At 45.1% G+C, this 26858-nt stretch overlaps 1 protein-coding gene across 2 annotated transcripts in view; it reads left to right on the top strand.

Annotated features, from left to right (window-relative positions):
* Positions 1 to 21095, top strand: part of LOC135375242 (homeobox protein Nkx-2.2-like) — a 35050-nt gene extending 13955 nt beyond the window's left edge. Inside the window, exons 2-5 of one of the 2 annotated variants that reach the window (XM_064607974.1) lie at positions 1672 to 1850; positions 16891 to 17046; positions 17445 to 17676; positions 17771 to 21095. In XM_064607974.1, coding sequence (XP_064464044.1) covers positions 1672 to 1850; positions 16891 to 17046; positions 17445 to 17676; positions 17771 to 18128 — 925 coding nt within the window. In that variant the 3' untranslated portion in view covers positions 18129 to 21095. Of the gene's footprint in view, positions 1 to 1671; positions 1851 to 16890; positions 17104 to 17444; positions 17677 to 17770 lie in introns of both variants that reach the window. The other variant, XM_064607973.1, reaches the window with a different exon arrangement.
* The last annotated feature ends 5763 nt before the right edge of the window (positions 21096 to 26858 follow it).

Raw genomic sequence — 26858 nt, 5'->3', positions numbered from 1 at the left:
GCCACCTTTATCCCAAATCACGCAATATAAGCTCTAAACCCTGTGCGTACAATCCCACAAAGTCAAAACACTCTCCATCTATCCTACAATAGTGTACAATAGTCGAAGAGAGCAGACAACACTGCGAGTGTACCACGAGGCAGGCCAAAAGTTCCATTCACGAAATATGTAATCTGATCTAAGCGTCATCTTGCAGCCGATCCCTCCACTTCAGTGTTGCCTGCACTTTCACACACATAGCCCTGAGTGTGATCCTCGACCAGAAGTGGGGATTACCAGGGCCCTGAGAGTGTCTTCCGAGAGGGCACGCTTGACTCTTTTTCTTTCACCTCGCAACACCTGGATCTGGCCCAACAATGGCGGCGAGAAATTGTCGGCAGCGCCACCTTTTGTCCCGTGTCCCCCAGTCTTGCCATTTTTGTGCGAGTGTGTCGCCTTTTGAAACCGACCTTTATCTCAGCAAAGCGCTGTGCAAATACTCACTCCCACATTGAAACACCATCTGGAGCAGGGGTGACAGGGGCATTTCGCACCCTCCTAAAAGGGAGCTCCGCTCATGAATTGATAGGCGGCCCGTTTCTGAATCGCAAGTTCCGTGGCGTTCCCTATCCTGGACCAGCACTGGAACCAACAAAGCTCGGAGGGACAGAAAAATAAAAAATCATTACCTATTCCACGGAGCACAATCCAACAGACCCTCATCTTTGTAGAGTTGTTCACTCGAGTCAAGGGTGGGAAAAGAGCATGGCTCGCATTGGCCGACCAGGTCTCGGTCGATGAACCAATAGAAGAGGAGTGCGCCGCGGACCAATTGACGCAAAGTGGGGAATCCGCCCCGCTGCTTTAGAAGTTTATTGATTGAAGGTGGAGGGACCCTTTTACAAAAGACGAAGGATGAGGTGGTGGGGGGATACAGCTGGGGGAGGGCCTGCCATCCTGGGCCAAGTGGTATTAGCCGACTGCTCCTCACCGAAAGAGGAGGACCTCTCTCAACACGTCAGTTTTGTACTCGGTTCGGATTTACAACGTGCTCGAGAGCTTTGCTTGCGAAGGACTCAACGAGATTCCTACGCGAACGGTGCTTGACTTCGGGTGCGCTCCACTTGAAGCCGTCTTGGCACTTGACAGCATGTTCGCTTTGACGTCAACCGCCCAAGACAATGCGCCCTTGTGCAAACCAACAGCGTAGCATCAACCAGTGTTGCTGACAGCTCGTTGCGTTCCACGAGTTCCGAACTGGTGCATCGCCTTGTCCGAGCATCGAACTAGTCCAGTGTCATGTCCTCGTTACGGGACTTTATGATCGCGTCCATCGTGTATCTTGTGTTACGCCAGTCAGTACCCTTCCGAAGCGCTTGAAGGAGATGCCACGTTCCCGATGCAAACAATCAGAGAGATCCCCGTCCCACTCCTAAAAGACCGCTGCCCGCCAGGTCTGGCTGCCGTGCTGCCCCGTTCGGCGACGATCGCTGGTGCGACGTTGCCCATCTCCCTCCAGAACATAGCCTATGTGTCTGTGCTTCGACGCGCAGTGGCTCAGGCCACCGCGGCCGCAGTGGCCGACCAGCAGGCCACCGGGGGTTCGGGAAAGTCGCGTTCGCGGCCGGCTAAGCTTAGTTTCTCTGTGAAGGACATCTTGGACTTACCCGAAGTGAAATCTGGTTCTTCCAGTCCTCAGCTGGTTGGAAACGGACAAGGATTGGTGGATGGTGGTCAACATGGAGGGCTGGGTGACTTTCCGCCGCCTCCGCCCCCGCCGACGCATTCGCTGTACTATGGTGGTGTGTGTTCCGAGCCCCCGTACCGGTGGTTTCCAGCGCCGCATGAGATGTTACCCTACGGAGCCTTGGGTAAGTACAAGCTTATTTGTTCCACGGTGTCCAGTGCATCTCGTTTAAGGAACGGGATGCGTGCATGAGCTCACCTTCAAAGTTGTGGACTCTACAAAACGTAGATGCAATCGTGATGAACATGAAAAAAATTCAATGAGAACGGACGAAGCAGATTCAACAACAACAACAACGAGCTTTCAGTGCTATAGGCATGCAGTGTAGCTTTCTGGCGTCTTTTGTAAGGTGAAAATGATCTCAGTCCGTTGTCACCGATCTGATTGCTATCCGAGCATAAAAACGATTGTGGGGTTAAGATGGCTAAGTGAAATATCTTCGTCTTCTACGAAACCGTTGGGCCCACCTTCCGTAACAACATGATATGAATAATTGAGAAGATATCCATAGCGAAAAAAATAGCTGATGTATCTCCGTGGACAGCAACAACTTTATTTTACGATGATGATCGCCAGGTGTCATGCCATGATGGGCGATACCAGGTCATCTCAATTAAAACCGCTAATGCTACGTTCTGAGCCTTATGAAACACGGCCAACTTAATAATGGATCCGTGAAGTTTTACAATCTATGCAAAAGCTGAGAAGTTGTATCGGGTTGGCTAACAGGGACTGAGGCTTGAGCGCGAATAGGTGCAGGAAATATGGTTGAGTTACCACTGACGTTTTCCTGTTTTGTTCTTACTTCATTTCGATCCCCATTCAGCGACCAGCGTGCTATAAAATTCTTCCTATGTCTTAATCGCAGGGTCCCACGTTTTCGGTTTTAATCGTAAAACACCGAAAAACATACGCCGCGTAAACTTTCCCTCATTCAGTTTTAATCGAAAAACACCGAATACAGAGGGACATTCCAGGACATGACAAAGATAAATTGCTGCACATGCCCAGCAAGTTGTTGATGCAGATCAGAAAACCATACAGAAATACGGTGGTTGTGAAAAATGTCCGTCTACTTTTTCGTTTACCGTAAAACGCCACCTCAGCGAAGAACGCCATGTTGAGCGTCATCCGGAAATTACATTGTGATTTCTATTCGCCGATACCTGTAGTGTAAACCATGTACGCGCCAGGAAAAACATCGACAAACGCCGATCTCTTGATAATTAATAAACATCGAAAAACATACGCCGAATCCGCCCAAAAATAAAAACCGATAAAATAAAAACCCTATACTTATTCGTGATCCGTCGTGAGTTAATAGAGAGTTTTAGTGTACCGTACGCTATCGCCGTTGCGTACGAAAGGGATAGCGTTGGTGGTTCTGCGCACGCGCAAAACATAAAGAGAGCTTCGCGCAGTGCGCAGAACCAACACGCTATCCCTTACGTACGCAAAGGTGATAGCATACGATGCACTAAAACTCACCAATAAGGAGCGTTGGTGCATCGTACGATGTCGCCTTTGCGTACGTAAGGGATAGCGGGATGGTTCTGCGCACTGCGCGAAACTCTCTTTATGTTTTGCGCGCGCGCAGAACCACCAACGCTATCCCTTGCGTACGCAAAGGAGATAGCGTACGACGCACTTAAACTCTCCAATGATACATAATAACGTTGCAACGGATATTGCACGAGGAGAGTGCGGTACAAGGCCCTCCAGGCATATAAGGTCTAAAGCAGACACAGATCGCTAAGATCGATAGCGCATATGACCCACGCATTGGGTGCACGTGCATGTTTTGAGGAATAATCGTGATATGAACGCATAGAGAACTGGAGTTAAGGGCCACTGATTCTGGCTGCGTTACTGGGCACATGATTAAGCCCCACTTACAGAATGAAAGCGCGTTGCGCGGTTTGTTTCTGCTTCTGCTTCTTCTTCTGCTTTTCTTTTTTTTTGTCCTCTGCTAGATCTGGAGTAGCTTGTCCCGCGGTGAGCGGGCTCACATCTCCATATTTTGTCTTCAACCATCATCATCATCATAATCACCTATAGGTTATGCGAAGAACAGCAAGGAAAATTAGGATAGAAAAGAAAGCGCTAAAAATTGGTGTATGGTCTTCTCAAATAGAGCCTATATGGTCACTAAAGCATTTTATGATCGCATATGTGCGTCATGCTTATATAGCGTAAGGCAGATGGAGAATGTTTAGTGTGTGTGCACGTAGTGCTTCCGAAATCGATAGGCAATTTGAGTTCTTGGCATGAGCAGTATATACGTGCCAGCTCCTTATTTCTTTGGGATCCACAAGGCGCTTAAGTATATACTCCCTAATAAGAAGCGTTAATAAGAAGTTCCTTATCATCAGGAATGCAGAAAGCGCTTTTCATTTTGTTTTTAATTTTTGGCATGCCTATAACAATTAAATGTATTTCATATTTAGAAATCACATACATTACAGGGGTCGGTAGTTGCTGGGTTACATACGTGCCCTGTCACTTTTTGGCTCGCAGTATTTTGTTTACGCGTTTATTTATTTATTTAAAGCAAAAAAAAAAAAAAAAAACAGTGACCTTCCAAACAGGCGGCATATATAGCATTTCGAGCACGCGAATTGGTGTCCTATTTGGCGTCTCTTTTCTCTTTATTCGTGTCAAGTCAGGAGTAACTACTAAAAGAAAAGTATAGTAATGTAAAGGAGGCACGATGCCTCGATAACGATGATGCTAGGTACTCAAATGGATGTGACAACAACAGATAAATTAATGATGATTAATGGGGAAATTCACCAAATGAGGTGCGGCCCACTACCCCAAAGGCACAATGGACGGAATAAGATCTGCCCTGATGGAACGATGAACGACGCTGAAAAGGGGTCGACGGTCAGTGGAGTCAGAGAACATCAACAGAACGCTAGGCAAAAACACGACACACACATCATACAGGTACGCAGGCACATCATAGGATAGAGAGGAGACCGCGGTGTCACGGAGAAAAATAAGGAAATACTCGACCATGTTCGATCTGGTTAGACCATGGGCTGAGGATGGTTGCCGATGTGCGGCTGCGATCGATTGCAGGCGACACTGCAGAGCTACTCTTTGGGAGTTGTAGAGATGGCAGTCGAGAAGCACATGCTTGGTATCCGCCAAAACAGCACAGCGAGAGCATGAGTCGGAGCGGCCAACCAGATAATGTGTATAAGTTCGAGAGTGTGTCGGGCAAAACTAGAGAGATAATCTTTAATGTACCAAGTATAATTGAGCATGTTGAGTTCTCTTCGTCCAGAGTTTGCCTCAGCCACGTAAAACCAGTAAAACGTTGCCGGCCCAATGGGGGTCAGAGTTGTGCGTTTTCGATGAATTGCCGCTTAATCCGATTTCGCATGTAAGTTCTATACGTACAGCGTAAAGATCATGCTTGATGCAGGACAGTGTCATGTATAGCTAGTCCACAACGTTATGCATGTATTGTGTACCTCTCCATAGTGGCTAGTTTACGTTATCGACACTGGGCTGGTCCCTATTTTCTGGTCCGGGCGTTTCTATATAGTGTGGTCTGGTCGCGTTTACTTAGATGTTTTCACGAGTCTAGCACAGGTATCTATGCGGCAAGTCTTTCGCAATCCAGAGCAAGTAAATCACAGGTACGGTCCAACTCGTTCGCAGAATCTTCACGAGTTATCAGAGCGAAAGCCTCAAAGCGTGCACCGATATTTCGGAACAGAAATTGTTCTTCTATATATATATATATACTTTATCTGTGAAAGATACCGGCGGCTGCCTCACTAAGGCTTTATAGCTTTGTCCTATACCTCCACGGAATCGTTGGATTTCCCATTTTGTGACGCACGAATTATTGACGTTTTGTAAGTTGGCTTTGTGACGAATCACGTGATATCTAAACTGAAGTATAAGGAAGTAGCTCCCGTAATTACGGACAAGGACAATGTTGAGCGAAGGAGAAGGAGAAGAGGAGGACAGAATAAGAGAGAGGAGACAAGTACAGATAACAGACAGTTACCAACCTCATTGGGGTTTGCGTGGTTCTTGTGTAGAATGTTGTTTTTTCATATCATATATAGCTCCGTGTAGTCGCACAGACAGTGTAGTGTACACTTATATGTTATGTTTGTCAGTCGTATACGGCTTATTTTGACGTTAATTTTTTTGTCTTAGAGAATGAAATACAGAAATCTTGGAAATGGTCATCAGACCAGGCTGATACTGCATGGTGCCACAAACAGACAAACACAGACACAAAGCCTTCGACGGAACATGGAAAACGTTGAAATGTGGCAGTCTTCGAAAAAGGTGGAAACGGAACCAAGTTGCAGAAATGTTTATTGTGATGTAGCGCTAGAAATGTGTAATATTTTCGTAATATTTTAATAAGTTTCGCTCTAACCGAATATGGAGGAGCACGCGCAGCCTGTACATCTTATGTGAGGAGAGACGAAAGTATAAGGGCCAACATTATGAAAATTGTTGCCATCATGAAAACATCCTATAATGCACGACAACAACATCGAGAACAACAACAAAAAAATGTTTTCGACGATGACTGTTTCTCAATTCCTAAAACGTAACTATCAGTTTTCATCTCCATCCTGTGGCTGCTTCACAGAGCAAAGACCAGATGCTCTTGACGATGGCGTCATGACACAAACAGTGTCGACAATGAGATACTTCAATTACAAATAATTGGCTACAGTTTTTGTTTAAATATTTTGCACGTCGAATTTATTTCAGCACTACAAGAAGGGGAACATAGCTCTTTTAAAAGTATTGATGGTGCATGAGATGCCCTGGCACTCGTGATAGATATGTTCTTAGATGGATTTTATACCTTTATGGATATAGGCGGTTTTAGTTATTATTTATTTATTTACTAATTTATTATTTTATACCTCTCAGAGGGAATATAATTTGTTCCCTTACATGCCACACTTTAAACGCCGTGTGGTATAATTTCGAAACTCTAGGAATATTCAATTTTTAGCACTATTTTGGAGTGGTACTTCTTTGTCAAGTGTGTTACAACCTTTTTTTTTAAGAAAGTAAGCGCAACATCACTTTTTTAAACATAATAATCACAGTAGAAGAGACTAAGAAAAAGTAAGAAAACACTAACACACGCACTAAGCCTATATGCAAACAAATATACTAGTGTGTGTCTGCCGAAGAGCGCGTGCATATTGTTCGCCGCGTCAACTCGTACCCAGGACAACTCGTACCACGACATCTCATATCAAGACAACTCCTAACCGGGAGAACATACCAGGGCAAATCATCCCAAGTAAACTCGTATACTGGTCACACTCATCTCATTCCAATTCAAGTCGCGCCGGGAAAGACCATAATGAGGAGAAAAATAATAATAATCACAGACTGTGACTCATAGTGAACAACAACAACAACAACTTTATTTTAAGATGATGAATGGGGGTTTCGTCACGGTGAAGGAAATGTACGAATCCCACAAATAACAGTTACTGGAGCACACTGAAAGGTCGTTGAAGCTCATACATGGGAAATACGGAATAAGGATGCCTTGGTATATGGAGATATCCGGGTATGAGTTGTCTGGTTATGAGTTGAGTGTGGCATGAGTTGTACTGGTATGAACTGTCTTGGTATGAGCTGGGTGCTCACCGGTGCTATGGTGGTGGCGGCGGTCAGCGTGCTATGCGGTGAAGCTCTTTTTTATTTTTATTTTTACAGAGTATATGTTATTGAGCTTTAATAAAATTCGCCCATTCGCTGAAGAGGACGACAACAACAAGAGCCCTGCAGAAATGTGCATTCTCTAAAAATACCGACGTATTTCACCATGTAGGTCGCATAAATTCTCGTAAAACCGCCTCAAAACACTCCTCTCACCTCATCATCCCTTTGAACACGAGCAAGCAGCTTCGGGCACTTTATAAATCTTTATCATATACCGTCTCTCCGTTTATATTATATGCGTATATATAAAACCCGAACAATACGTACATTGGACGGTACATAATAGCCGCATGCTCAGAGGACCGTTTATTTCGTAGATAAGACCGCGGACATTTTCTCCGCTATACGAGCGAAATATACTCTCACATACTTCTCATCGTAGACATTCTTACAAAGGGGGAGGCAACCGTATGCTGTTGATGTATTATTACTCGGGGCTCAAATGAAAGCGAGTACTGACTGATGACTCCCACGAGGTCTTATCGGAAAAGGGGATCACGTCGACAAAGACACACGGCACACACACACGACAACCGTCCCATTGTGAACGGATTGTCATTGGCGCAGAATGTCTCTGCTACATATATGACGGGAGGGTTATATGATGGCTGATGCTGAGCTTTTTGCTCTTCGTGCCTGATGCTTTCGCCGCGGCTTTGCGTTTACGTCGTTTCTGCAGTTGGTGATGCTGTTTGCGGTATTTGTTCCCCTTTCTTTTTACGTGTTAGAAAGGTGGAGGTGCGATTTGCGCTATATATCTAATTGAAAGGGATATATCTTTTCTCTCTCTGCATGCGGAACATCGATGTAACATTTGTGGAATACACGCAAGCGAAGGGTGCATACCTTTGCTTGTGTGTATATACCTATATACTCCTATATATGCCTATATAGGTGTATATATATAGACCTATATATACCTATATACCTTCGCTTGTGTGCAAAGGTGACGTATACCTTTCTTGCAGAACGGTATGTAGCCGGGTTGTAATATTGTTCTTCTTGCTGCAGTATGGTTGCTTCTAACGCTATACACATCAATCTGTGCCTTCTTTCGGGCATGTGATTGGGGTCAATAACACTGTAAGGTAAGAACTTTACATTTGTTCTGTGAAATTAATGCACTCCCAAACTCTGTGGGCTGCGCCGAAGTCCAGTCCTCTTTCGTTGATTCAACAACCGTGAAGTTTAGATGCTTAGTCCTTTCTTACTAACGATGGACAATGAACACTGTTCTGTGCATGTTTGCTGATTATTTTATTATTACACATGTAATTGTTTCGTTATTTTCTGCCTGTTCTCGCTGTCTTACGTGCTATATGGCCATAACTGTTGGCTTAAACATAAGGTAAAAAAATGTCAACCGCTAAAGCTTTGAGAAGATTTTGCTGCCTCCAACAATGGGTTAATAGCTTAACGCGTTGACACAAATATTGAGGACAAATATTCTTGTTTGAGTCTTGGGCATGGCTTAGACGTAGGCTTAGGCTTGGCTTGGGCGGGAAGCTTGGCTTATCGCGAGTGTCCTTTGACATCTTCGTTCGTGATATTCTCATTTCAGTTCTGCAAAATCCCTCCAATAGCGAACAAGATTACAGAGAGTATACAGCGCAATCATGTATATACCCTATAGACCATACTGTAATATTCTCCTTCACAAACATAGCCTTCACGACTGACCCAGTGTTAACCCTTCATTCTCTTCCTGACACACTTAATCCTAATCCATCTACATCCTTACCACGGCAATTCAAACTCCAAACTTCAACCTCACAATTTACACGAAATCTCAGCTATGCATACGTATAGTCGCAATTTCATCCTCTTTTCGAGGAAAAGTCACCTAACGAACATTACCGCCCTGACGGCGAAGGTGCTAATAAATGCCCCTATCCACATCCAAGAACACAGAAATCGCGCGGCTGAAACATAACGGTTCGCTAATGGCTTCTTTGCTGCATCTTCCGACTTTCGCAGGATTTGCCAAAATGGTGCTCCTAACTGCCTCGTCTAAATACAGGGGGCGTTTTGATGCGTCGTTATTACCGTTACACGTTATTATGTAATGGGAAGAGGGGAGGAGGATGTTATGGGCAGTTAAGGTGTTCTGCACGGCCGTTATGGCCACGCTCGTATTATGACTCTGATGATCGTTAGGGTTAAGTGATGTATACGATCATCGGGAAGTAAGTGTGAGGTCGTGCCGTTGAGGTCCGTGTATTGTTTTACTGAGCTCGTATACTGATGATTGCATGTGAGTTCCTTATGGGTGAGGTTCGGAATTAGAATGAGAGCATATAATTTTCCTGCTGGGAGGCGAAGGTGGGAATGTGAATTTAAGGTGTAAATATGTAAGGTTTATCTGTACATATAGTCTCGTTTGAGATTTATGCAAAAATAAAAGACATACAAGAAAGAGGTGACATTTCATTGAGTTTGAGGACGAGACGATGCGAGGTCGACGTTGTCCTCATCGTCTTGTGTGTTCCTCAAAATTTAACCAGCTCACTCAGTGCCTGAACTGGAGCAATTAATATACCGCATGCCTCGTAAATGCATAGTTCAGTGGACAGTGTTCCGGTCGTGCTTCCATATATATGTTACTGGGAAGTTCACTGTGTTCAATTTTCCTGTTCCGATATGTACCGAGTCATAATATTCAAAAGTGGAAAGAACCACGGCAAATATTGATGATGGAGAAGAGTAAGCCAGCATCCTCTTTGGAGACCCAACCTACACGGAGTTTAATAAATAAATAAATAAATCGAATCTTAATTTTTCGCAGCCTCAGATATTTTGATGCGGAGCTTCGAAAAAAAGCTGTGAGCAGCTCGTTCACATAAGCATTGATATAAATGGCTTTACAAGTTAATATTTACGGATTTTAGCCCGTTTCTCTTTGTTGATTGATTTTTATTTGTTTTGAAAAAGAAAAAAATTAGAGAGGTTTGGTACAACTCTCCGTTGAGCCGGCACGCTAGGGTGGCAGGTTTCGCTGATTTTACTCCGTGCAGATTTGTAGGTATCTCGAGTACCGTACCCAAATATACTGTATCTTAAATACTTTTTGTTAGGGTTCTAGTATTGTACTCAGTACCTTTCCCGAAAGGTATTTGTACTCTATTTGAAATACTTTCTACTCAATCCATAATAAATAAATAAATAATAATAATAATAATAATTATAATAAACGAATCACTTTCGTGACCGTTACTTAAGTGTCTTAAATGTACTTTAAATTATTTTTGAAGTATTTACTACTATAACGTAATTACTTTATTTGTACGAAATTTTTATATCTTAAGTACGTTCTCCATCCAGTATTTGGTATCGTATTATAAATACCGATTTTTTAATAGTATGTTCTACATGCCTGGCTCCATGAAGCGCGATATGTCATGAATCACTTCATTGTATTCAATTTTTAAACGATGTTCTCTTTGCTGTATGCACGCGGAATACAACATTCACAAAGCACACGCACAAAAAAGAAAAAAGAAAGAAAAAGAAAAGCTATATGCAAGTACAGGCTACTGGTTATTCTTCCTACGAGGCAGATGACCGTTGAGCACTTCATTTGTTTTCCACCCCTTGTACCTCGCTGAGAGAGAAAGTGTGGGAGAGTACTGGGGACGTCGCCCTAAGAAAACCCAGTTCGTTCCGCGTGTCATTCTGAAGTTCAACCAACACTAATTGCTGGGGGGGCTCCTGCTTCTGCACTTCATGCATCCTGCATTCTTCAGTATGGATGCATTGTATCAGGGAGTAAGATCGAACTATACACACATTGAATTTTCAGGTGATCATCGTCAGAAAGCGTATTGATAGGTAAAGTTGATAAGTAAATGTAAAAAAATATGGAGAAATTGAATTCGGCACCCGACCAATTCTGCAACAAAAAAATATAAAAGAGCGAGAGCGAGAGAGAGAGTGAAAGAACAGAAACGTGTATATTTCGCGAATTATGATTGGTTCTTCTTCTTCTGTGAGTTAGATCATGTATAATCAACATGAATTACTCAGGATTTTTGATAGGACAAGTACATAACGGTAGGGAAGAGATTAGGCTTGATTCCTTTTCGAACAGGCTCATCGGCCTCAAATCTGCTCTACACTTTATAGTTAGGAATTTTGAAAAAAAAAAAAATTGTTCCGTCAGAATGTAATTTGTTGTCGATAACATTCGTAACTGCGCATCTCTATAAAATCTGTTATCTCCGTTATGCATGCTCCATTAAATCTGACGAATTCAATTAAATCTAAATGCTCCCCGAAGAGAAAGCAGTTGATATTGCTGTAAGTTCCTCATCAAATTGTAACACCGTTTCGTCATAACATAATTACGTCATTTTTACGTTCACGCTGGGCTGGCTAAATCATGGTTGAGCATGTTCAGATGTGTCCCACATGTGCTGCATGTTATGTCGCGTAAACGCGCCAATCCCATTGCACGCTGCAGATGTCATGAAAAGAATGTTGTAATTCACGTTGTAATGTGTGTACAGTAAACCGAGGAATCCCTAATATTGCGAGCAGTCTCGTTTTGACGTGGAAGAAACGATATGCTTGTATCACACACTAAAACGCGACAGGAGAAGCCTATGTTGGCACATCCTTTACGATCTCCATATTTTTCTTTTCTAATTCCAACTCCAACTCCAACGATCATGAAACCGCTATCGCAGAAATGGGCGAATATCAGTTTATTCGCCCAACTTCGATATTAACATAATTAATTCAAAATTAATTCATATGCATCCAAAACAGAACCTGAATTTTTTTTATGCAATGCACTAATAACGTCACACTCATTATCATCATCGAGCACATGAATGACATAATCGGATGCGATAAGTGTCCTCGTTGACGACACTCCAGTTACGAGACGCTTGCAAGACGAAAGACAGATACGAAACAGTGGCGAAGTATGGTTCCATAAGTCGTGGCTCCTTTGCAGAAGATCCTGACAGGACAGAGAGGGTCACTTCCGTTCCCTCGAGAGGTAAAACATCGAAAATAGGGACAGAAAACAGAGCAAGGAACGCGAGGGAATGCGACACATGGAAAATAGGGAGGAGCGGCGTCATTGCGTCCCCTCCCTTTCAGGGAGGGCGGTGCCCACGAAGGCGGGGCCTTCGTAATGGGGACGAGAACGCGAAGGAAAGGAAACCGGGCGAAATTTAGGGAATTCGGCGCTTTCGGTGTGGTTGCTGCAGGATGGACTGGGAGCTGCTCGCGTTCGGTGCTTCAGTGCTCAAACTTGGTGCGTTTGTGACGTCACCGGATGTGGTCGCGTATCAATAACCGGCCAGATAAATATGTCTCCTCTACCGCCAACTCCTCCGAATGCACAGTCAAGAAGGAAAACGGATAAATCCTCATAAATAGAGTCCCGCGTGACGCGATCCCGATTTGCGATGCGGGTTGTGAGTCGGGTATACGGCGGGTGTCATTTGTAACACCTGCATGGGCGGTGTGCTTGACGCGGGTAAGACATTTTATAAAAAGAGGACTAGAAAAGGTTTAATGAGACGCACAAGTTGCATATTTGTTTCGTTAATTGCAAAATAACTCGGTCAACGGGTTCAACAACCTTCCAGTCACATAGCCCATCTGGGATAAACTCACAGCTCACGCCTGTGTTTCTTCTTGTCAGGTGCGGATGAAAGTTTGAAGAAAAAAAATGCGGGTTGCGGGCACACCCCGGCGAAACTGATTCATGCTCGTTCATGCTCAAAATATGGCAAATGAGCTGAGCAAGTTAGCAAACGCAGAGCTGAACAGGGAGTGCGCGGGGCAGGTGTGAGCAGGAGTCACAAGTGCCGACGTCTGGTTGCGGGCGGATGCGGGTTGCTTTCTATCGAGAAATGTGGTCTCCTTCGAACCTCTGATCAGTGAGGGAACCCTGCGAAGAGATAAGCGGCGTCTGGTGATGTGCCTGATAATGTGATCGATAAAAAAACACCGTCACTGTGCTTCTTAGAGAGGTTACACTCGAATATCCAGTTATCTCGTCGACGTAGGTCGATGACGAAAATTGCGAACTTAGCTAGTGCCGAACTACACAAGACGTTTCTCAAGGGTTCATTGTTCACAACACGCGCGCACGAAGGGGCAGTAAACTACCACTTCGCTGCCTTGACGATTTTTTAAGATAAAACCCAAGAATACAAAATCACTATAATGTCAGCACGAAAGATAGAACAGCGGAGTATATGTCCTTGTACGGTGGCTGTATGGTATTTAAACGGACGACGTTCATTAAAAACCCAACCAACGTAGATCAAATTATTCTGGTTTGACTGCATGTACTATATACGAATGCGTTGAAGCGCACGTTGTAGGTATATAATTTTTCATCTACTCTTCGGAATACAAAAAAATGTGGCTAAAAAATCGCACAAAAGCTGAATGTATGAACCGTATTGGACAAAAAGCGTCACATAAGCATCTGTATATAGGGTATTGTCTCAGTCTGGCGCTGGTGCATGAGCGTGAGTCTTACTGCTACCTGGTGACAAACGTTTTCCTCTGAATATCCGGTTCAGGGAATTCCGAAACTGACCTTGGAAGGGCCGTGCGAAACGGAAATTGGCAGTAACGTCACGTGTCCTTCAATTTAGTTTCACTGTTAGGTGGGCGTCTCGTTTCATTCCTTCCTCCGTGTCGCACTGTGTCAGAACGGGAACAAGGTGGCGTGTGCAAAGCCCTTTTATTGGCTAAAGCCCGTTACGTCACGGGCTAAGGTATCGCCGGTAGTCGCCAGGAGAAAAGCGAGAAAACGGTCTCCGTCCTTTTCTTTCTTCGTTCCCGTTTCCACTTTTCCACTGCGTATCACGCATGAGGAATTTCAAAGGTGACATATTTGCACGCACAGCTGAACTCTCTATAAGAGAGATATTAACTCCTGACGGCACAGAGTATAGCCCTTTCGGTTCGAGTCTATAGTTGCAGGGTCGAGGAAAATGTGCATAAAAACAGGAACCACGCAAGTGCAACGCTGTATATAATTTAAACACAACAACAACAACAATTATATTTTGACGATGAAGTGGGGAGGTTTTCCACTCTAGGAGTGGAACGCTACCCCATTAGCTATAACTATAAGGTGTCTAATACGGTCTAATATATGAGTGATGACTTTGATGATCGGAGTGGCGATGGCGATCCGATGGGAATGCCCGAGGGCGCTGTCGGGGTCACAATAAGTCCTTTAGGCCAGCGCAAAAAAAAAAAAAAAATGACGTAAGGCCGGCCTGGAGCGGGCCGCGGTGTCCCAAGGGCACACAAGAGAGCCATGCACTCACTTAAAAACTGAAACTCCGAGACGGTGCAGGCAAACCAGCCCCCGTGGCTTAGTGGCTATACTATGATGGCATTTCACGCCGAGACGGGAAGTGAACCGGGTTCCTGAGACGCTTTGAGACGAATGTCAGCACAGTTCTCCGTGAAGCCGGCCCAGGGCGCACGATCCCCCCCCCCCCCCGAGCAACATGCCGCCACACCGGCAGGCAGATCACTCGGAAATAGCCTACCGCCACCACCGGTGCAAGCAAGAAAGAATCGCTTTGAACAGAGCGGCGTAGATAATAAATGCTCGTTAAATGACTAGATTTCTTTTCATATTATTGCCAGAACAGTCGCTACATTCTAAGAAGAAATGGAGTAAGCTAGGAAGTAACTGCAGATTGCAGTCCCCTAATTTGCATGCAGTAACTCCACGTTTTAGTCCCAGGAGCTCTAAACATCGCATAAGCTTCCATGCGTCGAGTGCCAAATGCATCTATTGCCCCAAAAGGCTAAAATTACTCTCGCTTTTTCTTGGAGTGTATGGTTGGTGGAATTCTCTCTCTCTCTGTCCTGGTCAAAGGTTTGCCATTCAAGCAACTGACAAACGTTTCCACTTCCAGCCGGGTTTCCATTTTCGGTTGTGCCAAGAGTAACCTATACGGAAGAACCATATCGATTAGACATTGTCCTCGCTGCCACGGAAGACACATACGTGCAGTAGGGCCGTCCGTGGCAACAGTTCCTCCGTGCGATATATTCTCTCTGCATGTTTACCGATCGGCAGCAAGCTGTGTTTGCTTCCGATAAGTTTGCTGTCCAGAGTCCTTGGCGAGATTCCCCGGGGGCTTCTCCTCTATTAGCTGTCCACGTGCATGCCATGAGGACCATACCTTGCCCGTGTGCGCCGATGCCAGATAACGCCTCCCAGTAATAGGTGTCTTCTTGCTATTGTTATCTCGCGTTGTTCGTCGTATTAAATAAGCTCATCCGATGAGATCGCCCATTGTTAAAGGTGCAAGCGCGTGGGCGGGCCTATATACCCGGGCATCAGCACGACATCCTCGTGTGCCGATAGAAATATAATGTTTTCAAATTCGCAAATAAGCAGTAGTGGCTCCGCAGACGTACCCTAGTGGCAGATATAATTGGCAGCACGCAGTTAATTCAAAATGGTGTCGAAGTGTGCCATTCCTTATGCAGTTCCTTTGACTGATATTAGTGGACAACCGTGGGATTACCTGTCCTAGATGCACTCGAATAGCAAGACGTTGTTCATTACGCACGCCAGAACCTCTGGGGGAATGAGGCCAAGGCCACCGATTGTACTCCTGTCGGGTTCGCAACTCCTGACTTCATCCGCCGTGACCGGTGGCCTTTCAACGTTGAGGTTGTCCGAGAGAGCCGGTACCTCCACTTCTCCCGATGATGGTGCAGACACCACCGAATCGTGCTCAGCATGGAATGCCTCCAAATCCACCCTGCTGCCTTCTGATCCTGTCATAATTTCATGACACGATACCCGAGGCCCTTTTTTGTACAGCCTCTGATGTTCTAGGAAACTCCTATGTCCCGTAACCTTTGGGATGTCAGGAACATGTGTATTCAAACGAATTTATTATGATGCCCTCTGTGAAGCGAGAGGGCACTGAAAGCAACACACTGCTGTCATCATCCGACATCCGGCAAGGGAGAATGCAGGTTTCCAAGCAGACGACAATGCTGGGTGACGTCACGGTATCCTCCTCCGGACGAACCGCCGTAGTATGGAGCTTTTTTTCTGCTCTTCGCATTTCGGTTTCGGTTTGCTATTGTCATCATTTACGAATTAATTACTCGCGGAAAATGAATGAGAATGCTGTATTCGGTATCGAGGGGGTGGTTGGTGCTCGGTATGATGCTCACCTGATTTTTCGAACCTTTTCGAAGTCTACCTATAAGCAAAGCAAGTCGATGGAATAACGTACGGCTGTCCAGTGGTGTGTATAGCCTTACCGTACGGACCCCCGCAGAATAACGTTCCCTCTAGCCTGATAAAGAGTTGGCTAAGGAACGGTGGGATGTTGGCGTTGGTATATCGCATGCTTGTATGGCACTCCAGAGTCCTACGCACGTCTAAAACGAATCTGCAATTATTTTTTCAGCCCTCGGTAACATGGGTGGCGGCAGCGGTTTGGAGCACGTCCAGTCTTCGGTTCCTGGAGACCAGACGGACACCTCTCCACTTTTGTCGACGGCAGACCTCGCAGAGCCCCCTCAGCTGCCGTCGTCTCCCCATCAGGAATCGCTCCCTACTGACGGTACTTCCCTTATGACATCCTCCTCTGTGTCGCCGGGAGCCATGCGGCCTCTGCTAGGTAACATATCGGTTCCTCAGGCTTCACGCACATTTTACCGCATGAAATGACGTGCCAGATATGGCAAGCGTTGCCATCTTTATATATATATATATAGTGGCGAAAGCGACGTTCCTGCGTTGCACGCGCGTAGACAGTTTCACAACAACAACAGCAGTTTCGCGAATACTGGATTGAAATGTCACTTAGGGTTATAGTGTACTGTAATAGAAATGTCGTACATCCTATTGCTCTAAAGGGTGGTCCAAAATCAAGGGGGTTTGAAGAGAAGCTAAGCGACACACCCAACTGCGGAACGAAATGGGGTAATTCCTGAGTCGTCATTTTTGTTTCTATCACAGGACCAGCTAGTCCAAACGACTCGGAATGCTCGAAGCCTTCGGTGGATTTGGCCGTCGACGATTCTCACAGCGAAGACGAAGACGGACTTTCGAAGGCAGGAGACGAGGACCCGAGGACTATGACGTCACAGGGACAGCAGCAGTCTCAGCATGCGCAAAAGAAGCGCAAGCGGAGGGTCCTCTTCTCCAAGGCACAGACGTATGAGTTGGAACGACGGTTTCGCCAACAGAGGTCAGCAGCAAACGTCTACTGCTTGCGCTTCACATTGTATATTACATAGGCACCGTACTGTTACTCTCAACTATCGATATGTATCCCATTGTAGGTATCTATCTGCCCCTGAACGTGAACACCTGGCCTCAATAATTCGCCTGACCCCTACGCAAGTGAAGATCTGGTTCCAGAACCACCGGTACAAGACGAAACGAGCAAGACAAGAGAAAGGCCTGGACGGATCCACGGCCAGCCCTCTACCGTCCCCTCGCCGCGTGGCTGTACCGGTGCTGGTCAGAGACGGCAAGCCTTGTCAGCCTTCGTCAGGGATCAAGTCAGAGATGGGCCCAGGCGTCGCCTTCCCTCCGGACCTCGGTTCAACAGCCGTAGCCACCTGCATGGCGTCGTTCGGAAGCAACGTCATGTCCTACACGCACCCCCTCATCCCACCTCAACACCGGTGGTGGTGAGGGACTGTTGTTGCTGAATGTCCTTTCTCGACCGGTTCTCGGCCGGTTCTCGACCATAACGGTAGCTCCATGCTTGCGTCGAAGGATTTCAAGAATTCGTTGTTACGGACTCGCCTTGCTTGTTCTCTGCACTGTCCTAAGGTTGGAAAAGCCTAGAGTAAGACGTGGAACCTTCGGGGGATGTGGAAGATGGTGATATCATTAGAGAGTTCCGTGTACTGTGTGAGAAGGCCTGCGATTGTATTTGACTGCTTCTAGTCTGTAGGCAAGCTTGTCTTGGAGTTTTGAAAGAGACGTGCGCACCCAGCAGGTTCCGAAGACTTGACTGACTCCTGAACTTGTGGATGGCACAAGAAGGTCACATCAAAAACGAACCAAGTAATCGCACGTCGCATATCACGTGAGGACCAGGTGACTTGTGTCCTAAGTCGCGTGATAATGATGGAAAGTGTTCTTGAGGAAAGACTGGAGGATTGGGCACGTCTGGCAGTTGTTCTAAGGCAACTGGCCTGGTTCTACGGCTGCTCGTGTGGGTGTAGACTTGATGCATTTTTTTGTGGAACTGCCGCGCGTTTTGCATTTCTTGCAGCTGGACGTCCGTTGTGATGAACCGTCCCGTCTCCCAGACGGTATCAGCAACCAAGAGCCCGTCTACAACGTTTTCGTTGGTGAACCACAACCAGACAAATGCTACGTTCTTGTTGTATAATTACCCGGTCGTTTTATACAGCATTCGGTGTCGTGTATGCTGGTGTGGCAGGTTAAAAAATAAGAGGACATGTGAAGTGCCTTAGCCACTGGACGTCCGGAAACTTGCATTTAGATCTCCACGGACGCGCACTGAGATCTTCTCTGACATCTTCTCTGACATCTTGAGTGCCAAAAATATGCCACATACTGCCATCATATCACGTTTTGAAGGTTTTCTGTCACCATTTCTCGTTCCAGCCATGCATATTCCATCATGTTGGTTTGTGAGTTCCTTTTGTGTTATTTTGGCGACATTTCTTCCTCTTCTTACAGCTCCCTCCTGTCGTTTTACAGCACCACTCGAACGGTTGCATAAGGCGAAGCACAACAGGTGCCAACATGTCACGTGATGAAGTGGCTAGGATTACACGAATCGCACTTTCCCTGCAAATTGCTCTGTGTGTTTCATTTCAACAACGCTTTCTCTACTTATATAAATCACAAGCAGTTTTTTTTTTTTTTTACATTTCCGCATTGTGGAAAGGTAGCCGAGGAGATCAGGTAACATTGTTAGGTAGCGAGGTAACGGAGATGCAGGCTGAATATAAGCATCAAGAGATCGAACAGGACAGGAGGAGGGAGGTGTTTGGGGAAGGTGCGGTCAGCCTGCTCAGGGATGGGGTCTCTGTGCAACACGGGACGGGGAAAGAAGGAAAGACGGAGGGGAAAGATGATGGTACAGGAGAGGGAGCGTTGTGCAGTCACTCCTGCTCCGAGATTCGCGTAGTCTCCGAAGAACTGCCTACAACAGAAAATATGAGAACATCCCTTTGAAACCTTCATCGAGATGTTCCTTGTACCAAGGGAACCGTTAGATTTATTTTTAAAGGCGGAATGGTCTGAAACCCGAGCCTCCAGCGCTCGTGCGATGCAAATCCTCTTCGTCCTCCTCCTCCTCGTCCTATTTTAAAATGTTTCATAACAATATTATTTCCGGAAATTTCGAAAGATCCGCAGTTTCCATGATTTTTCGGACCACTAGCGGTGAAGGTTCTGCCACCCTCGTTCTCGGGCGCTACTCGACTGAACAGTATCACCACTGTCACCACTCGAACATTTCGCGAAGACCTCTCTTAGAGGACCAGGTTCGAACCTTCCCGGTTTATTCCTACTTCACAACATAGGCAGGACCAAAACGATGATCCAACATCGAGCGACTGTATTTTCCTGACTGTAACTGTTGCATGAAATTTATCGCGGCCGACAATTCCGGTTGATCAGTCAAGCTGTGTGACGTCATTGTCACTGCCCAACGTTGCCCCCTCTTCCGGCCTCGCAGTGAAGTGCCCTGCCCCGTTTTAAGAAGGACGGCGAATCTGAACCTGAACCTGAAGTGTCGTCTGGTCTCCTTAGCTTACTTTCCTCCACGCACTTATTGCAGATAGTTAATGTTTTCCTCGCGTGTTTTTGGACCACCGTTGTCCGCAAACACCTACATGAAAGCAAATCACACAAGCAGCATGACGGACACTGGCTACATTATGACATCACATGAGGAGCAACGGTTACTCCTGCAAGGGACTGATACCTCTTTCTTTCTTGTTATCTCCTTTTTATGTAACGGTTATACGGCCGTCAGGAAGAAACAAGTTTGGCATTTAGACAGCAAGGTGTCGCAGTTTACACAACGTCCAGGTCGCGGGTCGAGACGCTTGTATAATGAAGTAATAGCGAAGCGCGCATTATGTTGACAACACTTTTACAGGCATTTTGCCATTGCCATACGGCTGTAGATTCTAATTGTACAGTTATTATATATATACGTAAGAATTTTAGATAGTATACATATAAATATATATATACGATTGTCCGAGAGCTGTAAATGGTGTTGTGCGATGGCTGCAAAGCTCCAAACCTGAAGGAATTCTCTAAAATGGGTGCAAAAAAGTGCCGCGTAATAAGAAGATATACCATAACTGCAGTACAAGCAATTCTGTAAGTAAGTATGATTATAATGCCATAACGACGCTAAGAGATTGTCCCGCGAAAATGGCATGAACTCGATCTAGTCTTGAATGCTGCAACGGCGCTTATGAGAAAATTGCAAGCGCTGTCTGGATGCATTACGTGAATACATGTCGTTGCTCTGTAAAAAAAAAGAAACAAACTGTCGTGTTTCGCTGCGGAAATTGTGTTTGTTCTGCACAGAGAGTTTTTTTTTTTTTTTTTTTTTCTGTTCATGACACCATTGTAAATAAAGCAGAGTTCGAAAGTACAGACGCTGTCCTCTGTTGTGTTCCATTTTCAGGGTCCATGCATCTTACTCGCACTGACTTTTTTTGGAAGGATAGCTCATATAAGTACGATGCGAAGATAGATTGGCACTGAGGGAACTGGAGGACGAAATCGAAACCGAAGGTGATTGCTCAGAACGCATCAGGAGCGATAGTGATATCAACGAGATTCCAAGCCAACAATCCAAGCCAATCCAATTCGCTGCGCGAAAAAAAGTTTTGTTTGGAGGTGGTGTGGTGTGAGACATTTTACTTCAAAATGTGCATGTTCTTGCAGCTCGTAGAAGTTCTCTGTACATATTATGCCGCTGAAGGACTGCGGTGAGTAGCCTGTTTCGTACAGAATTAACTCTAACACCCATCCTTCTGAATTTGGAAGCAAAGAAAACCTGTCACCTGTCAGGAACAGAAACGTCTGACAACGGCGGCGGAAGCTCGCGAAAAATTGAAAAATCAATGCCTCTTTTCGGCTGTCAGTCAAACCTTATCACGCAATGCAGCCTGGAAGGGCTGAATGGCATCGTGGCAATGCGAAGGTTATTTTTAGCTGTTTTTTTTTTTTCTCGCTACTAGTGTTGGAAGTGTACGTCAGTTCGTCTTACCTTTTTGAAGTATAGAACCTACGTCTTTCCTGTCGTTCATGTGGCGAACACGTAAGAAATTTCATGCAACGTTTTGGCTTTACGGTTTGATGTATAAGGGTTGAATCATTTTAAGTAACAGAACAAAGTTAATTAAAGTAAATTGCACGCCCCAAACCTAGCTCGCCGAGCTCTCCCACGGAAGAGGCATCCTAATGTTTTGCGTTAATTTCGTCAGACACTGAGGTTTGGTGTCTTCACTTGATTTGTTGTGTTTGACGAATCTGTGGCAGGAAATACGAAGGTTCATAAATTGGCCGGATCGAAGTTCTAGACTGCGTTTAAACCTCCCGCTTCCCAAGGTGCAGGAAAAGAACAAAAACAGAAAAAAGAAAAGGAAATATTCGGACCATAATTGAATTGTGAGGGGAGTGTGGAAAGGGAGAAATTAAAAGCGTCACCTGATGAATTGTGGTGCCCCCAGAAAATATTCGTTAGTGCAAGCCATAAAGTTGTTCATTACGAACGTTGGGGTATTAGCGCCTGTATGGATAAAGGAATGTTACGCCTTTTCTTTGTTTTGTTCTTTTTAACGAAAATTCATAAAGAATGTTGAGAACACACTGGGATATTGGCGATATATACACACTCCCTGCTTCAGTTTGAGACATATGTCCGCCCTGTGACAGGTATGACTTCGAATGCTGCCGAGCTTGCTTGGAACTTGATGGCACAAGCTGCTCATAGACACACGCACGCCCAGTGCACACGTTATACACCACCTTCAGATTTGCATTCACGGCATCTAAAAACATCCACAGACCGACAGGCAGCTCATGGTCTTACTGTCTGGCGATATTAGTCCACCAGAGGAGGAAGATCCCGCAGTCCGGCGATTGTGTGCGCCACAGCAAAACCCGCAAAAACGGAAACCGCCAATATTTCGAACAGAAACTTGTTTCGTTGAAGTCTCTGTTGGAAATAGCGATAGCTCTCGATGTGAGGCTTTCGCTTTGATCTGTTACAACGTAATGTTATTTACGTAACTAATACCTCTGTCAGGCGGGCACACATACGACCTTTAAGGCTACGACATTAAGAAAAGGCCGTATATGCACCGTGCGACACCTAAAGGGGGGGTGGGGCGCTGCTCCATCGCGACAGCGCCGCCAGTCGCGGTCTTGGAATTATCCGACGTGATACCACGCCGCCCGTTCTATGCATTCTCAAATGGAACCATAGCTTGCGTGGCGGCCGCCGTAATTAGAAGGGCTGATTTTCGAGGTGCAAATAATGTGAAACCTTTCAGGGGCGCGAACGAAGAGAGTGGAGACAAACTGCACAGAAGCAACCACCGTAGTTATAATGTATCTAACAGTGCGAAAGCAGGTACAACCTCCTGTCTGTGACAAAACACCTGTAAGTGATACGTCGAGAGGATGGTTATTTAATGTCTCACAAAATCCTGGCTCGCTAGCGAAGAAGCGCTTGCTATAGGTGCATACCTCTGACTCCAGCCACTTGTAACATCATGTTTTTGACTGAGTCTCGTATTCCTTTCATCCTTTTGGCACATCACTGCGCACATATGGCTTCGTCACTGAAATCTACATCGTGCGTCCGTTTTATCCATCCAAATAAACACGTGTGGTCACAACGTACTGTCTGAACTTGTACTGCAGTTTTTCCAGTATCGTCAGATACAATAAAAGCTAGGGAGATCCTCAAAGAAGGAATCATATATATGAGTTTTTACCTCGGCTACCGCCGTGGGCTTGCGACACGACGGTTGTGAGATGGTCGGTGCGTAAGTACTAAACTTTTTGGACAACGTAGAACTTCTGTTCTCACTGTGAGACTCGTCAAGCAAATTACCGGGAGCAATATCGGCTCTGGGCACTGGCGATAAAACACCTCAATCATTATCTCGAAATAAGTTGCCGTTTGATCGGTACATTTGACGGCGATACTGTACCTAGCGGCCGTTTCTTTAATAATATTAATATTTTATTTAGATTTTCTTAATATTCCGTGTTATCGCCGCGAAGCAACGGTGGCTATGAGCGGCGTACAGATGTGGACAGATGGAGGGAGGACAGCAGGATGGTGTGGGGAACAGAGGTGTTAGTATGCGTCCTGGGCCGACTTCAGGGGGAACTGTGCAGACATTCGTCTGGAAAGTCTTCGGAAAACCCAGGGAAAACCTCCCAGCGGCGTTTCACCATCACAAAAGTGGCAACTGTAAATCATTGATCATCTATAGCAGGAACTCGTTCGAGCTTCATCGAAACTAGAACAACAGAAATAGAATATATTCGCCCATGTTGCGCACACCTCATGCATGCGCCGAACGCGCATCACGAACGCTATTCGCTGCGAGTCTAGTGCCCTCGGTGGTATTGGAAGCATAGAAATCACGAGAAATGAAACATGTGGTCCCTATAGTGAAGAGTTCATTTAGGTGCTTGCACAGTTAGCGATGCAACAGTTCCAGTGTGGGAAAATAACACGCTCGCACTTCGCATGTAAACAAAGCTGGCTACGCGGCGGCTATCACGCAGTGCACTTTCTCCGAAGGCCGCATCGCGGCGCCACCAGTTTGTCGCGCAGTCCGTATATGAAATACGGCCTTAAACCCTGGGCTGCCAGACGGTATCCGTGAAGGCGTTTTGCCGGTGATGCCGGTTTTGCGGTCACCGCACACTGCATGCGAACGTTGAATGAAATGTAGTAAAATCACAATTGTTCCCACTATGAGCACTTGGAAACAACGTTTGGTTTGCACTTGGCCAATTTGAAAAATACAACAGCAAAGGATATTTGTTTTGAAGCGATTTCGATGCTTTGTTGTGCGCGCGCAGTCTTGGATGCAGACGACACGGAGTGCATAGTTCGAGCTGATCATTACGAACTGACGAGATATCATGAGAAGCAAAGTGCAAATATTCACCAGGAACTCAAGGCGCTGAGCGCGATAAAAGTTGGCAGAACATTACGTCTCGTAAAGACATTTTATTTCGAATAGAAGGAAATCTGCGCCAAGTTCATGGCGTTTGGTAACGCGACTTTGGCCGTTTCGATGGAACGCCGTAAACTGTCTTTGTGGGAACTCCGTTGTCCTTACATCTCAGTTTCGTCGCAAAGTCCGTCTGGCTGACCGTTTGGCAAGAATTTAACCGTTTGCACTTAAGGTCGTAACCGTTAAGGGCGCAAGTGCGACCGCCTGACAGGGGTATAAGTACAAAACTTAGAAAAAAGGCACATTACCGCTAACAATGGGGTAGAGCATCGCCCCTTGCGATGAAACTCCCCAATCATCATCATTAAAATAACGTTGTTGTTGTTAGAAAAAAGGGAGCAATGGTGATAGAGTATCCCCTCTGGCGTTGGAACACCCCATCATGACCAAAATAAAGTTGTTGTTGTTGTTGTTGTCTTTGTTTGGGAGTAATTTTAGTCATCTTGGGAACTGGGTGCATTTCCGCAACTTTTTCTCCCTTTTGGGACTTAATGCGCTCAAGTTTATATGACTGCGCAAGGGAGCAAACTTCATGGCCAGGGGACTAGAATGGGGTGTAAATGCACCCCAGGGGACTAGGAACTGTAATTGTTCCCAAATTTACTCCTTTTAGTGCACGAATGGAGTTATATATCATGGTGTATGTAGTCGTACCTATAGCTGCCTTTGTAATTCAAAGAGATATATATATTCGTGTCCCTTGTCTTTCTGAATTGCTGTGCATTACCCATGTGTTTCGCATATATAGGTATATCTCGAAATGCGAAATGTTCCTACCAACACTGGGTAATCGCAGTTCTTGCGCGGGGATGCACAAAACGCAAATGACCCTGCTCTCACTGTTGCCAACGGGGACGATGTCGTTAGGTTAATGCAACAGGAAATGCCCGTGATTACATGGGCGTTTTCCCCAAATTGTGTACGTAACATATAGTGGCCACGCCCCCCATATGTCACAGCGGGAAGCACATATTGCGCCCTTCCGGTATTTTGTTGCGCCCTCTAGTGCGGGATTTGGAAAATGACACTGGGAAAGAGACCCCTGCTTGGTTGCTCTTTGACGCATCTTGTCGAGGTGATTTTTTTTTTTAATTTATGCGTTTGAGGGTCAATAAATAGGATAACTAAGGTTGATGTGGACACATATAGATTTCAGGCGGAGCATTGTTATACGAGAGACGAATATAAAAATAAAATAAAAAACATTTAAACATCGATAACTAATTACTTCGTCACGTTTATTTTCGACGTTATTTAGTTGTAAATGAAATGTAATTACTTTTGCAAATATTTTATAATGCACTTGACTTACTTTTGTAATTACGTCGCATGCGATTAGGGATTCAATTTCATTATCATTCTTGAATCTTTCTCGTGACATTCGCGATTTTTATTCATTCACGAAAAAATAAGGCCATTTTTTACCGGTTTAATGACGGGCATTTTTAAGGGATTCACCATAATTTATGTGATGATTTTACAGCCTCAGTTGGAGCATGTTGTTCTGTTTCTGCTGAACACATATTTCTAGTCATCGTACTGGATCCGCAAGCATTGTATTTTCTGTATACCTGTATTTCATTTGTATTTTATTCAATTTTTCCAATTTATACATTTCATTTGTAAAGCATTGCCCTTTGTTCCATCCCCTAGTCTTCAATAACAAGTTTAATTCGTATTTTCAATAAATATTTCCCTATTTGCACTGCGTTCCCCAGGGAAGAAGGAATCTATACATCAAAATTATATATTGACATGAATGTAACTCAATTAGCTCAATTACATTTCATTGTAACTGTCATTCTAATTAGGTTACAATTATTACTTTGTAATTGTAAATGTAATCAATTATTTTTATGAGCATGAAGTTGTCATTATAATATAGTCACTTCTTAAAACTTTTACCTGCTGGATAGCAAATCCTATCGCCTGCCGATACGTCTAAACCGAATACAATGTCTACATGCGCCGACTGAACGCACATGCAACAACTTGGGGCTGCTTGATATTCAGATTATCCTCACCCATCTACCGAGATTAGCATATAGTGGCGGGGAGACCCGGATGAAACCACGTTGGCGGGGTCTAATCCTCGCACCGTTCTCTTATCTGGACGTTAAATAGTAACGGGGCGAGGAGATGTAAA

Source organism: Ornithodoros turicata, unplaced genomic scaffold (assembly GCF_037126465.1).
Source record: "Ornithodoros turicata isolate Travis unplaced genomic scaffold, ASM3712646v1 ctg00000843.1, whole genome shotgun sequence".
Classification (NCBI taxonomy): Eukaryota; Metazoa; Arthropoda; class Arachnida; order Ixodida; family Argasidae; genus Ornithodoros; species Ornithodoros turicata.
This window is presented reverse-complemented; position numbering and strand designations above follow the sequence as displayed.